This window comes from Borostomias antarcticus (assembly GCF_949987555.1).
Source record: "Borostomias antarcticus genome assembly, chromosome: 18".
Classification (NCBI taxonomy): domain Eukaryota; kingdom Metazoa; phylum Chordata; class Actinopteri; order Stomiiformes; family Stomiidae; genus Borostomias; species Borostomias antarcticus.
Genome location: NC_140251.1, coordinates 233223 through 249173, shown reverse-complemented (window position 1 = coordinate 249173; position 15951 = coordinate 233223). Strand labels below are relative to the sequence as shown.

At 49.0% G+C, this 15951-nt stretch overlaps 1 protein-coding gene across 1 annotated transcript in view; it reads left to right on the top strand.

Moving 5' to 3' along the window:
- znrf1 (zinc and ring finger 1) overlaps positions 1 to 15951 on the top strand; it is a gene marked incomplete at both ends in the record, with an annotated part of 49403 nt that overhangs the window by 6690 nt on the left and 26762 nt on the right. Inside the window, one exon of the mRNA XM_084453172.1 lies at positions 10740 to 10835. Coding sequence (XP_084309298.1) covers positions 10740 to 10835 — 96 coding nt within the window. The remainder of the gene's footprint in view (positions 1 to 10739; positions 10836 to 15951) is intronic.

Below are 15951 nucleotides of genomic sequence, written 5' to 3'. Positions count from 1 at the left end.
CTCTTCCTCTCCCTCCTCCTCCCTCTCCTCCTCCCCTCCTCCTCTCCCTGCTTCTCTCTCTTTAACCCTCTGTAACCTCTCTCTTCCTCTCCCTCCTCCTCCCCTCCTCCTCTCCCTCTCCTCTCCCTCTCCTCCTCCCCTCCTCCGATCATAAAGCTGAACCTCTCTTTGCTGTGTCACTGTGTTTACTTTGCCTGTCTACTGTCTAGCGTTCTCTCCCTCCCTCCATTCCCCCTTCTCTCTCTCTCTCTCTCTCTCTCTCTCGCTCTTCTCTCTCTCGCTCTTCTCTCTCTCTCTCTCTCTCTCTCCCCCTCTCTCCTCTCTCTCTCTCCTCTGTCTCCATAATCTCAGGGAAGTACTACTATGAGTCTCTGATGTCTTGGTTGTGTAATCTGAGGGAAGTACTACTATGAGTCTCTGATGTCTTGGTTGTGTAATCTCAGGGAAGTACTACTATGAGTCTCTGATGTCTTGGTTGTGTAATCTCAGGGAAGTACTACTATGAGTCTCTGATGTCTTGGTTGTGTAATCTCAGGGAAGTACTACTATGAGTCTCTGATGTCTTGGTTGTGTAATCTCAGGGAAGTACTACTATGAGTCTCTGATGTCTTTGTTGTGTAATCTCAGGGAAGTACTACTATGAGTCTCTGATGTCTTGGTGCAGTTGGCAGGTAGTTCTAGCCTGGCTTCGTCAGATCCAGTTCTCAAACATGCAGAGGGTCTGGAACTGATGAGGTTCTTTTCAAATTTCAAAGGGCGTTATCAACGGTCGCAGACCAAAAAGCCTCTGGATGCAATGGGATAGACCTATAACCAGTTATATAAATATTTCATTATAGAGCAATGAAACATGGGCTAGTTGTTGTATCATCGTATCATATGGGTACAGTCGTTGTATCAAACCCGCCCATATTACAGTAGATAAACGGTTGTGACGGTCAAATATCTGCCGGGTGGAACTCAGTCTGACTGGGGGCGTGGCCAGGCTGATCTGGGGGCGTGGCCAGGCTGATCTGGGGGCGTGGCCAGGCTGATCTGGGGGCGTGGCCAGGCTGATCTGTAGATGTCAGCTCACGTGTTCAGGAGGGCGAAGCCACGCTAGGTAAAAGTGCAGCTTGGTTTCCACCTCACTTTGTGTGCAGTGGGTGCACAGTCTTCTCTAGGAGCCGGTCTGCCTGGCGCCTCTCTCGATGGCAAAGCTGTGCTCGCTGAGTCTGTCAAGGATTTCCTTCGGTTTGGGTCCGTCACAGTGCTCAGGTATTCTGCCACTGTGTCTCTGTTTAGGGACAAATAACATTACAATTTGCTCTGGTTTTTGGCTGATTCTTTCCAATGTGTCAGTTTTCTTTTTGTTTTATTAATTTGGTTTAGAGGGGTTTCTGTCTGGTGGCTCTACTCTCTCTCTCTCTCTCTCTCTCTCTCTCTCTCTCTCTCTCACTCACACTCACACACACACACACACACACACACACACACACACACACACACACACACACACACACACACACACTCTCTCTCTTTTCACAGCAGCAAGCCACTTAATATCAATGGGCTTGGTTATCAAAGGTTCATGAATCCCTCTGCGTGATAATCCCCCCAGTGCGACATGCAACTGAGGACAAGACGGCCTGCTTGCATGTACAAAGACATTGATAATGGATGTGATGTTACCTCCACGCTGCTCCTGGGCTCAGCGCTCAGTCACGGAACGTCCACATTAGTTCATTCAGGTTTTTCTGAAAGGTTCTAGAATATTCTTCGGGTGTTGTTTGCTTGGGTTTGGTGCCTGATGGTTAAAGCTCAATGAGATCACTTTTTATAGTTCAATATTCACCTTTACTTGCTATTAGTTTATGAATTATGAATTGGTCTTAGCAAGACCCCCAAAATAGTTTTCATGACATGAGACTGCATGAGACCCTGTGAATTTGGCGGGTGACGGGTTTTGAGTCAATATCAGGATGACAACAAACACTTCGCCCGCAAATGTATCTACAGTATATGCACATACAAGAAAGAAGACCTGTATTTACCTGCATTGAATCCATCCTTCCAGAAGGTCCATTGAAGTAGCTTCCAATCCAGTCTGCTCCACACATATCATATTTTTTTCCCATCATTACAGCGAGTGAGTGGGGAATTGTGGGAAGTGTGGTTCTTAAAACGAAGTGCCGATTTTATCACGATCAGAAGGGCTGCCAAAGAGCTGAGATATCTCATGTAGCATTAAGTTGTACTTTAAGTAAATTGAATGATGATACGCTTGGTTGGCGGAGCAAGGGTAGGGCTGTGAGGGTCCCTTCTTCTCCAGCTGACTCATTTACCTTAAGATTAAGATTTCCTTTATTGTCATTGCCACATGTACAGGTACAAAAACAACTAAATGAAATGCCTAACAGTCAGTGCACTATGTCCCCATAACAATATATAAAAATAGCAAAGGTAAATAAGTAAATAAATACAGATATACTAAGTCAAACAAAAACACACGTAACTATACATTCTCCGTCATTGCACATTCCCATATTGCACATGAAATGTATTGAATCACAGATCATTTTATTGTTGCATTGAGTGTGGATATTGTTGTTGGGTGAAAATAGTTTTTGAGTTTGTTTGTTCTTGTTTTGAATGATCTGTACCGCCTGCCCGGAGTGACCGGGTGAGAAGTGTCCTTGGTGATGTTCTGGGCTTTTTTGAGGCAGCGGGAACAGTGAAGGTCTCCCAGTGTGAGGAGAGGGCGTCCCACGATCTTCTCGGCCATGTTGAAGACCCTCTGGAGCGCTTTCCTCTGGGCCGCAGGGCAGCTGGTGTTCAGTAACCACACACAGATGCAGTAAGTCAGTATGCTCTCTATGGAGCATCTGTAGAAGGACAGCAGTCTCTGTGATGTTATTCCTCCTGAGCACCCTCAGAAAGTGCAGTCTCTGCTGGGCCTTTTTCTGCAGAGCAGAGGTGTTCACACTCCAGGTCAGGCCCTCCTCCATGTGGACTCCCAGGAAGAGGACGTCAGTCGCCTTCTCCACACAGTCCCCGTTGATGGTCAGTGGTGGAATGTGCGTTTTCTTTTTCCTGTAGTCTATGATGAGCTCCTTGGTCTTTGCGGTGTTGAGGAGCAGGTTGTTCTCTCTGCACCACGCTGACAGCTGCTCCACCTCATCCCTGTAGGCGGACTCATCCCCTCCTGAGATGAGCCCGACCCCCGTGGTGTCGTCCGCAAACTTTACCATGGTGTGACTGTGGTGGGCGGGGGTGCAGTCGTGTGTGTAGAGGGTGTTCAGTAGCCCTGTGGTGCGCCAGTACTAACACTGAGAGTTGTGGATGTGTGATGGCCCACTCTGACCCTCTGGCTGCCAGACAGGGAGCTGCTGATCCACATGCAGATGGAGGAAGTCCCAGATCCCTCAGTTTGTGGGGGAGGATGGTGTCAAACGCATAGCTGTAGTCTAGGAAGAGCATCCGCACGTAGCTCCCCTGCTTCTCCAGGTGGGCTAACGCTGCGTGGACGTGTTGATCTCTTCTCCCTAAGCAAACTGGTGGGGGTCAAAGCTACGTGGGAGGAGTGATGTGATGTAGTCCCTGACCAGTTTTTCAAAGCATTTCATCACCATTGGTGTAAGTGCTACTGGCCTGTAGTCGTTGAGGTCGGAGATGTGGGGTTTCTTGGGCAGGGGGACAATAGTCGAGGATTTCAGACAGGGTGGGACAGTGGACTAGGCTAAGGACCGGTTAAAATCCTTGTGAAGGCTGTCTGATCTCAACTATTACCTCTATTTCATCCATGAGTGAATTAATTTTATTAGGTGACTTTAACAGAAATTGGCTTGACAAATAGTCTGACATAGTTAAAAGAAAGTTTAATAGTATAAATCTCACTCAGTTAATAAATGAACCCACACGTGTCACTAAGAAAACAAATTCTTTGCTTGATTGTATTTATTAATGATTTGATTAATATAAACTGGGACCGTTTTCAGTTAATTCCTAATGAACATGATGCCTGGAATCTTTTTACACAGAGTATAATGAAGTGGTTGATAGACATGCTCCTTTAGGGATGATTAAAGGGTTAGGGTTATACATATGTTATATGTGGATTAAAATAAACATTTTTTCAAAAATAATACATCCATAGGGCTTTGCGAAGGCTGCAGATTAAAAGTATTGCTTTTCCATAAAAAATGATATTTTGTCTGAAATTATTACATTATGAAATTTTGACGGCCCGACAATGACACTGTTGATATCATACCAGCCAATAGTATTACAGCGTTGGTACTGCGCGCTGGGTTGCCAGGTACTATTCTAGCTTCACCACTGTGAGATTAGCAGTAGCCAGCTAACGTTATACTTCCATGAATTAGCAGCATTATGGATGTTGGTTAGCATCAAGTGTGTGTGCGACTATAAAACGGCAGCTTTTCCGTCCACTTCCGCTCACTTTTTTCAGCTAAACGTTTGGTAAAATGGTCGAGTTTTGTCGTCCTGCTTCTCCGCCTGAGCCCCGGCGAACTGTGCAATACGAATCTGAAAAGCTCAGTGACCGAAGAAGGAGCAGAAGTCAGATAAATATCGGGCCAGCCTTTGCTCGCTGGACGGAGTTTATGGAGTTTCATGGGATAAAGTCGCATGGTGACATGGCTACTTTTCTACTAGACCGGTAAGCTAGCTAACTAGCTATCGTTATCTTTCTTGGAATCTGCATAGCCAGACCAATTATCTAGGGAAGACCGTTATCTCCACACTACAGCATCTAACGTAACTTATTACATGGCACTCTGAAATACTTGATTGTGATTACTGATTAGTGTAACGTTATGTTCCTCTCTGAGTGAAGATCTTATCACAGTATGACTGAAACAGTGCATTCTCTGGTATTTGGGCAACCAATACGTTGTGGTGTTGCAGTTCTTATCTTTAGACACTAGATGGGGGAAATAATCCACATACTTCATATTCTACCTTTAAGGTCAGGGGTGAGCATTTGCCTTGGATCACTCCTGAGTTTATTAGTCTCTTTAGGAAGAGGGATAATGCTTGGTCAACATACCGTAGGACAAGGAACAATGAGGATTGGGAAGTGTACAAGCAACTTAGAAATTTGAGTAAAACTAAAACTCGTAATGCCAAATCGAATTATTATAGTGATTGTTTAATATCAACATCAGATAATCTCAATCAATAATCCTATTCTTAAACGATATCATACTGTAATATCCTGCGAGACAGACACATGCATGGACCCACTAAACCTAAATGTGGGATTTTAACCAAAACCAAGTAAATACCTAATAATAAATCTCTCTCTCTCTCACTTGCACTCTCTCTCTTTTTCTCTCTCTGTCTCTCTCTCTTTCTCTCTCTCACTTGCACTCTATCTATCTATCTCCCTCTCTCTCTCTCTCTCTCTCTCTCTCTTTCTCTCTCTCCCTTTCACTCTCTTTTTCTCTTTCTATCTCCCTCTCTCTCTCTGTCTCTCTCTCTCTCTCTCTCTCTCTCTCTGTGTCTCACACTCTCCCTCTTTCCTGGAGCATGCTGGGGTGGTAGGAAGAGGTTTGGGCCAGATTATAAAATGATGTGAGATTATCTGAGAAGATGAGAAATGATGTGAGATTATCTGAGAAGCTTCTCACTTACTCAGCAGAGCAGGAGGAGGTGGGGTCAGGTCAGGTAGAACCAGTTGGCTAATGTGGTATCTTTCACCAAATGAAACATCCATTGATTCTGGACACCGTGGTGTATCGGTTAGCTCGCCAGGAGGCCTAGCAGACACCCACAGTGCTTGTAACAGAATTCCAATAAAGTACATTAATTATTGATAGTATTTTGGTCTGAATGTTGACGCAACCACCAGACATATAAAGCCACTCGTCTGTCCGACTGAAACATAGAGCTCCGATATTCCTGTAATTAACTCTGCGATCTATTGATTATGTCTGAGTGTCGTTTGCGAAACGGTTGCATCCTCCCTCAGACTATTAGTTTGATTCAAGCGTTCTGTGGTTCCTCTTGCCTGGACCCTCCAGGGTGGATCTGGCCTGGACCCTCCAGGGTGGATCTGGCCTGGACCCTCCAGGGTGGATCTGGCCTGGACCCTCCAGGGTGGATCTGACCTGGACCCTCCAGGCTGGATCTGACCTGGACCCTCCAGGGTGGATCTGGCCTGGACCCTCCAGGGTGGATCTGGCCTGGACCCTCCAGGGTGGATCTGGCCTGGACCCTCCAGGGTGGATCTGACCTGGACCCTCCAGGGTGGATCTGGCCTGGACCCTCCAGGGTGGATCTGACCTGGACCCTCCAGGGTGGATCTGGCCTGGACCCTCCAGGGTGGATCTGGCCTGGACCCTCCAGGGTGGATCTGGCCTGGACCCTCCAGGGTGGATCTGGCCTGGACCCTCCAGGGTGGATCTGGCCTGGACCCTCCAGGGTGGATTGGAGATCTGTTACTCGGTTTTATAGTCCACATTATTACCTTCAGTGAAGGTTTCCTAATGGGAATGGATGAGTTTAATCAGAAAGAAGAGAACGGCTCTGAAAATAGATTTTTTTATGGCAGTTGAACTACTTTCTGCTTTATGGAGTGATAAAAAGAGATATCAAAAACCCCCTCTGTAAAAGCCTTTGACTCTAATATGTCAACAAAATGAAACAATAATTTTTAATCTGGCTTTGTCCAAACTTCAGATTTCTGTTCTGGAAAGTTTATAAATTTAAACATAACATTTCATAAAACTTGTAATACAAAAAAACATTGTCTTATCATAAGTAATCAACTGGGTAATTATCATGGTGATACCTATTAAATAATTTTTTTAGCCTATTCACCTGGGGTGTCTCGCCTTAAGGAGCTGCTTGTGTTGCCTTTATTGGACCAATTGGATGTTATCGAGAATGTATTTTGGCCAAACACACATGCACACACACACACACGCACACACACACACACACACACACACACACACACACACACACACACACACACACACACACATACACTCAGCTATTGGAGTAAGTAGGAGCTCCCCTTATTGCACATGGATGGACTCCACTGACAAACACTTCATGAGCTGCTGAGACGCGTTGGTGTTTTCAGTTTGAGTTGTTTCTCAGTGACCACAGGGGGATGAGGGCTCTGTCCACGCTCAGGGGGATGAGGGCTCTGTCCACGCTCAGGGGGATGAGGGCTCTGTCCACGCTCAGGGGGATGAGGGCTCTGTCCACGCTCAGGGGGATAAGGGCTCTGTCCACGCTCAGGGGGATGAGGGCTCTGTCCACGCTCAGGGGGATGAGGGCTCTGTCCACGCTCAGGGGGATGAGGGCTCTGTCCACGCTCAGGGGGATGAGGGCTCTGTCCACGCTCAGGGGGATGAGGGCTCTGTCCACGCTCAGGGGGATGAGGGCTCTGTCCACGCTCAGGGGGATGAGGGCTCTGTCCACGCTCAGGGGGATGAGGGCTCTGTCCACGCTCAGGGGGATGAGGGCTCTGTCCACGCTCAGGGGGATGAGGGCTCTGTCCACGCTCAGGGGGATGAGGGCTCTGTCCACGCTGCCCTCAGCAGACAGGCATGGGGCAGAGCTGCTGGATCTGAGGACTGGCTGCCATGTGGAGGGGTCTCTCCAGGACAGAGGAACACACCTGCGTGATGGTCGTCCCTGTTCCACACGGTCAGGCCTGAGGCTGGGACTGGGACTGGAGCTAGGGCTAGGGCTAGGGCTAGGGCTAGGGCTAGGACTGGGACTGGGACTGGGACTGGGACTGGGACTGGGACTGGGACTGGGACTGGGACTGGAGCTAGGGCTAGGGCTAGGGCTAGGGCTAGGGCTAGGGCTAGGACTGGGACTGGGACTGGGACTGGGACTGGGACTGGGACTGGGACTGGGACTGGGACTGGAGCTAGGGCTAGGGCTAGGGCTAGGGCTAGGGCTAGGGCTAGGGCTGGGACTGGGACTGGGACTGGGACTGGGACTTGGGGCATGGGGCATGGGACATGCACACACACACACACACACACACACACACACACACACACACACACACACACACAACCCTAACCTCACCTCACCTCACTGCATGAACTCTTCTCCCTTCTTCCTGCATCTCTTAGTTTCTCCCTCCATCCTCCCTCTCTCCTTCCCTCCCTCCCTCCCTCCCTCCATCCCTCCCTCTCTCCTTCCCTCCCTCCCTCCATCCCTCCCTCCCTCTCTCCTTCCCTCCCTCCCTCCCTCCCTCCATCCCTCCCTCCCTCCTTCCCTCCCTCCATCCCTCCCTCTCTCCTTCCCTGCAGGGCGTCTGAGAATAGCAGCCAGGGAAAAGTGGGTCAGTTGCAATGAGCTGGGGGGGGGGGGGGGGGGTTGGTACGTCTGTGTATGTTGGGGGTGGGGGGGGGGGGGGGTAGTCTATACCTACTGTACAGTACCCTCCCTGTTCCTCTCTCTGTCTACTCCTTCTATCCCTCATCCCTCCCTCATCCCTCCCTCATTCTTCTCACTGCCCACTCTTCTACATCCTCTTTCTTCCCTTCTTGACAGTCCTATCCACCATCTCTCCATCCCACCGTTCCTTTCTTCTCTTCCTCCCTCTCTCCCTCGTCCCCCCTCTCTCCCTGCTCTCTGCAACGCTCTGCAACACTGCTGGTCCTCCTGAACCCCGCTGGGTATCTGAAGCCTCGGATACACTAGATTAGACTTTCACAATCTTAACAGATTATGAGGTGACTGGGAGTATACACTAGACCACTGGGAGTATACACTAGACCACTGGGAGTATTCAGTACACAACTGAAAAACTGGGTATCGCACATTTAGCGTCCAGAATCTGCTCAAAAATATCAAACATGTTCCGCTCCGACTCGGATCGGGAGAAGTCTGTTCTCATCATACACTTGCCGATTTAAATCTGTGTCCCTTATACACTTACAGATTTCTGTGCCAAATTGGCACTCCGACTACCCCCAACAGACTGCTGCCGACTAGGACAGACTCGGCAGGATTGTGAATCGTGTATAAAATCGGGCATAATATCTTGTATACTCAGCTTTAGCAGCCTTCCAGAGAGGAGACTGCTACTACTGCTCATCATTCTGTACTAGACACCAGGCTGCAGCCAGACAGACAAACGAAGGGAGGGAGGGAGCAGGAGAGAGAGAGGGAGGGAGGGAGGGAGGGAGCGGGAGAGAGAGAGAGAGAGGGAGGGAGGGAGGGAGCGGGAGAGAGAGAGAGAGAGAGAGAGAGAGAGAGAGGGAGGGAGGGAGGAGGGTGGAAGACAGATACGGACACACACACACACACATCTCACCGTACATGATCATATTTCTTGTATTTCTGTTTGATTCATAATTGAGTATATTCTGTCAGGGTCTGTATTTATAATTCATTTGAACATTGAGGACAATAAAGCACACGGAAGACAGACAAGACACACAGTCATAACAGAGACACACAGTCATAACAGAGACACACAGTCATAACAGAGACACACAGTCATAACAGAGACACACAGTCATACCAGAGACACACAGTCATAACAGAGACACAGTCATAACAGAGACACAGTCATAACAGAGACACACAGTCATAACAGAGACACACAGTCATAACAGAGACACAGTCATAACAGAGACACACAGTCATAACAGAGACACAGTCATAACAGAGACACACAGAAGAGAGAGAGATTCCTGCTTTAGAAGCAGGAAACTACTACAGTACACTACAAACTGGGTACAGTATGACCCAAAGACATGTTTTAATTCCCATGCGCTGTGCTGTGGGCTAATTACTGTATCATATAATATTGCATTATTATGTATTTCTTTCGATAACCCAGTGAGAGATGCTGCTGTGTACATGTGTTGAGTATTTATGTACTATATGTCATTAATCTAACAGCTAAACGAGCAGACCTCTGTATCTGTCTTGTCTATCTGTCTGCATTTTCCTCGGACACCGTTGGCCTGACAGCGTTCATATTTGGCACGGGTATCCGCAGGGGTCCTGGGCAGACTATGATGGGGACATAATTTGTATTAATTTATGTTTTGGGTAAGTTTAACATAAAATACTGGTCTGGAGCCGCCCTTCACAATGCGCTGCTCCGGTGTTCAGATCTACTGCACCCAAGTGAAGCCAGTCAATAGAAATGCTTCTAATAGAACTCTGCCTTGATACAAACGCTGCTCTCTGAACGTTCCATCCAATGTTCATTCTATTGTCCATCCTATCATTGTACACAGTAGTAGCAAGCTTGCTATTGTAGCTTGCTAACGTTAGCCGAACCAAGCTACAGTATCATTCACACATAGGACTTGCCAAACAGAAAATGTCCACTAGCTTTGATGCTAATTTTCACTATGTTCTACTCTGTTCACGTATGCTAACAATGTTAGCGATCAGAATAGTAGTAGCTGTTGCATTAAATTGTTCGTCTTCCGGTCGACCTAGCGGTCAGTAAAATCAACCAAATGACAAGAGGTGGACATCATTGGATTCCTCTCTATCTACAGGATCTAGCAATGTGCTTTTGAGCAGTTTGGAGTCGATTAGTGTCGTTATAAGCGCGTAGAATAACCGCCACAATTCCTCCATTCATATAGCGCTGGTTCCCGTATCCGTATCCCGGGTTCTGGACTGATGGACTAAATGGGCAATTACTGATAATGTGCTCCACCGGGTATCAGAACCAGTTATTTATTATTTTGGTCTGATTGATCACTCCTCCTCCTCTCTCCCTCTTTCCTCAGGGTTCAAGTGTCCTGTTTGCTCAAAGTCTGTGGCCTCCAATGAGATGGAGGTACACTTCATCATGTGTCTAAGCAAGCCACGCCTCTCCTACAACGGTGAGACTTTGAGCTTTTCCTCTTCATCTGCCCTTCTCTATTCCTCCTCTTCTTCCTCCTCCTCCTCTTCCTCTTCTCCTTCCTGTATGGACATCTCCCCCTGCAGAGATGAGGTGTGGGCTCCCTTGCCCTTCTGTCTTCCCCAGTTTCTCTCCTCCCTCCCCTCTGTCTCTCTCTCTCCTCTCTCTCTCTGATCTCACCCTTCCCTCCTCCCTCTCCTCTCTCTCTCTCTGATCTCACCCTTCCCTCCTCCCTCTCGTCTCTCTCTCCTCTCTCTCCTGTCTCTGATCTCACCCTTCCCTCCTCCCTCCCCTCTGTCTCTCTCTGATCTCACCCTTCCCTCTCCTCTCTCTCTCTCTGATCTCACCCTTCCCTCCTCCCTCTCCTCTCTCTCTCCTCTCTCTCCTCTCTCTCCTGTCTCTGATCTGACCCTTCCCTCCTCCTTCCCCTCTGCCTCTCTCTCTCCTCTCTCTCTCTGATCTCACCCTTCCCTCCTCCCTCTCCTCTCTCTCTCTCTGATCTCACCCTTCTCTCCTCCCTCCCCTCTGTCTCTCTCTCTCCTCTCTCACTCTGAACTCACCCTTCTCTCTCCATGTCCCTCTCTCTCCTCTCTCCTGTCTCTGATCTCACCTTTATGAAAATGTATTCGTCAACGACCTTTACTAATTTATGATGACAAAAACTGACTAAATCTATTGACATTTTCGTCAACAAATAAAAACTAGATGAAAATGTCATGGCTCACACTGAAAAAACTCAAACACAAGCAAGGAGAGCACATAGAAATGTAATTCATAGAAATGTAATTCAGTAGCTTTGTCCATAGGGCAGTTGCTAGTTTTCTGTGCAAAACTAGAATGGAGAAGTAAGACGCCTCATTCCCTCCACTAGTCTGGGGGTCCACCTTGGGAAAGTGGTAGTACCCCCTAGCCCCCCTACCTGGGGTTACAGGTAAAAAAAAACCCTGATGACAGAACAACTAAAAGGAAGAGAGACCCGGCCTGGAAGGAAGCCCGGGGCCCTCGTCTGGAGCTAGGCCCAGATGGAGGGCCCGCATGCGAGCGCCTGGTGGCCGGGCTTACCACGGAGCCCGGCCGGTCCCAGCCCGAACAAGCAACGTGGCAACACCATCTCATCCTACATCGTCCCGTGGACCCACCACCCGCGGGAGGAATTGTCGGGGTCGGGTGCGCTGCCAACTAGGTGGTGGTGAAGGCGGGGGGCACCGACGGACCGGACCTGGGCGGCAAAGGCTGGCTCTGGGGACATGGAACCTGACCTCGCTGGGGGGGAAGGAGCCGGAGCTTGTGAGGGAGGTGGAGCGATACCAATTACACCTGGTGGGGCTAACCTCCACGCACAGCACCGGCACCAGAACCAAACTCCTGGATAGAGGTTGGACCCTGTTCTTCTCCAGAGTTGCTCACGGTATGAGGCGTAAGGCAGGTGTGGCTATACTAGCTAGCCCCCAGCTGAGCGCCTCTGTGCTGGAGTTCACCCCAGTGGAAGAGAGTGTCGCCTCCCTGCACCTTAGGACTGTGGAGGGGGGGGGACTCTGACTGTGGTTTGTGCTTATGCACCGAACAGCAGTTCAGAGTACTCAGCCTTCCTGCAGACCCTAAGTGGAGTCCTTTTGGGGGCTCCTGCAGGGGACTCCACTGTCCTACTGGGAGACTTCAATGCACACGTAGACAATGATGGAGAAACTTGGAGGGGCGTGATTGGGAGGCATGGCCACCACGATCTGAACCCGAGTGGTGTTTGGTTGTTGGACTTCTGTGCTAGTCACGGTCTGTCCATAACAAACACCATGTTCGAACACAAGGATGCCCACAAGTACACCTGGCATCAGAACACCTTAGGCCGAAGGTCGATGATCGATTTCGTTATTGTATCATCTGATCTGAGGCCATGTGTTTTGGACACTCGGGTAAAGAGAGGGGCAGAGCTGTCCACTGATCACCATCTGGTGGTGAGCTGGTTTCGATGGCGGGGGAAACTTCTGGACAGACCTGGAAAACCCAAGCGTGTAGTGAGGGTGAACTGGGAACATCTGGAGGAAGAGCCTGTCCAGAGAGATTTCAATTGCCACCTCCGGCGGAGCTTCTCAGGCATCCCTGTGGAGGTTGGGGACATCGAGCATGAGTGGTCGGTGTTCAAAGCCTCCATTGCTGAAGCTGCGGCTGGGAGCTGTGGCCTGAGGGCCATAGGTACCTCAAGGGGCGGTAACCCTCGGACACCGTGGTGGACAGCAGTGGTCAGGGAAGCCGTCCGACTGAAGGAGGCCTTCCGGGATATGTTAGCCCGGGAGACCCCAGAAGCAGTTGCAGGGTATCGACTGGCCCAGAGGGCTGCGGCTTCGGCCGTGACCAAGGCAAAGCAGCGGGCGTGGGAGGAGTTCGGAGAAACCATGGAGAAGGACTTTCGGTCAGCACCAAAGTGTTTCTGGAAGACCATCAGACACCTCAGGAAGGGAAAGCGGGGGACCATCCAAGCTGTATACAGCAAGGAGGGGACACTGCTGACCTCAACTGAGGAGGTTGTTGAGCGTTGGAAGGAGCACTTTGAGGAACTTCTGAACCCGACTAATCCACCCTCTACGATCGAGGCAGAGCCGGAAGATGATGGGGGGTCGTCAATTTTCTTGGAGGAGGTCACTGAGGTAGTCAAACAACTCCACAGTGGCAGAGCCCCAGGAACTGATGAGATCCGTCCAGAAATGCTGAAGGCGCTGGGTGTTGAGGGGCTGTCTTGGTTGACACGCCTCTTTAACATTGCGTGGAAGTCTGGGTCAGTGCCAAAGGAGTGGCAGACTGGGGTGGTGGTCCCAATATTCAAAAAAGGGGACCAGAGGGTGTGTGCCAATTATAGAGGCATCACATTACTCAGCCTCCCAGGGAAAGTTTACTCCAAGCTGCTGGAAAGGAGGGTCTGGCCGATAGTCGAACCTCAGATCGAAGAGGAACAATGCGGATTTCGTCCTGGTCATGGAACCACCGACCAGCTCTTCACTCTCGCGAGGATCTTGGAGGGGGCTTGGGAGTTTGCCCAACCTGTCTACATGTGTTTTGTGGACTTGGAGAAGGCTTACGACCGGGTCCCTCGAGAGGTCTTGTGGAGGGTTATGCGGGAGTATGGGGTGAGGGGGTCTCTACTTAGGGCCATCCAATCCCTGTACACCCAGAGCGAGAGCTGTGTCCGGGTCCTCGGCAGTAAGTCGTCTTCCTTTCCGGTGGGGGTTGGCCTCCGCCAGGGCTGCGCTTTGTCACCAATCCTGTTTGTGATTTTCATGGACAGGATATCGAGGCGTAGCCGTGCGGAGGTGGGTTTGCAGTTTGGTGAGCTGGGGATCACGTCGCTGCTATTTGCAGATGATGTGGTCCTGATGGCATCATCTGCCTGCGACCTCCAGCACTCTCTGGATAGGTTCGCAACTGAGTGTGAAGCGGCTGGGATGAGAATCAGCACTTCTAAATCTGAGGCCATGGTTCTCAGCTGGAAACCGGTGGCCTGTCCGCTCCAAGTAGGAAATTAGTCCTTACCCCAAGTGAAGGAGTTCAAGTATCTGGGGGGAACCATGGAGAGGGAGTTTGGCCTGAGAATCGGAGCAGCTGGTGCGGTTCTGCAGTCGCTTTACTGCACTGTTGTGACGAAAAGAGAGCTGAGCCAAAAGGTAAAGCTCTCGATCTACCAGTCTATCTTCGTCCCCACTCTCACCTATGGTCATGAAGGATGGGTCATGACCGAAAGAACGAGATCATGGATACAAGCGGCCGAAATGAGTTTTCTCCGGAGGGTGTATGGAGTCAAAATGAGGCCAGAAAGCATTGTAAACGTAAGTGAAGTATTGTAAACAAAAACATATGAATTGTAAACGTAAGTGAAGTATTGTAAACGTAAGTAAAGTATTGTAAATGTAAGTGAAGTATTGTAAACAAAAAATATATAAATTATTACTTAATTATTAAAAAATAAAATAAAAATTGCATTTACAATACTTTTTTGCGTTTACAAAACCTTTTCTGCATTTACAAAACTTTTCTGCCTTTACAATACTTTTTCTGCGTTTACAAAACATTCTGGCCTCTCTTTGACGTGGGGGCGGGGCTAGATGAGTGGCGTGTCGAGAGAGGAAGAGGCGGAGTTTCGGGATGCCCACCGCCATATGAGCGCTGCTCAACGTTTTTTGGACTTCTTCTATGGTTTTGATTTATATATGGCGGTGGGCATCCCGAAACCCCGCCTCTTCCTCTCTGGACACGCCACTCATCTAACCCCGCCCCCACGTCAAAGAGAGGCCAGAATGTTTTGCAGCGCAAGAAAGTTTTGTAAACGCAGAAAAAGTATTGTAAAGGCAGAAAAGTGTTGTAAACGCAGAAAAGGTTTTGTAAACGCAAAAAAGTATCGTAAATGCAATTTTTATTTTATTTTTTAATAATTAAGTGATTATTTATATATTTTTTGTTTACAATACTTCACTTACGTTTACAATACTTCACTTACATTTACAATTCATATTTTTTTGTTTACAATACCTCACTTACGTTTACAATACTTCACTTACGTTTACAATGCTTTCTGGCCTCATTTTGACTCCATAGCTGGGGTCTCCCTGAGAGATCGCGTGAGAAGTTCTGTCATCCGGGAGTTGCGTCGAAAGGAGCCAGTTGAGGTGGTTCGGGCATCTAGTGAGGATGCCTCCTGGGCGCCTCCCTAGGGAGGTGTTCCAGGCGTGTCCGGCTGGGTAGACCCAGGACTAGATGGCGGGACTACATCTCCGCACTGGCCTGAGAGCGGCTAAAGATTCCCCAGGCAGAGCTGGTTGATGCTGCTAGGGAAAGGGATGTCTGGGGCCCCCTGCTGGAGCTGCTGCCTCCGCGACCCGACCCCGGATAAGCAGATGAAGATGGATGGATGGATGGATAGCTTTGTGCATCAGCCTAATAGATGTTTCCTCCATATGAGTTTGGAAATTCTATAGAAATGGTTAAATAATAAATTAGACTCTAAACCAGGGGTCTCAAACTCAAATTGGCTTGGGGCCACTGCTGGTATCCTCAACCCATAGGAGGGCCACTTCAATGTTGACTTCAAGTACTACTAAATATAAGAAAGT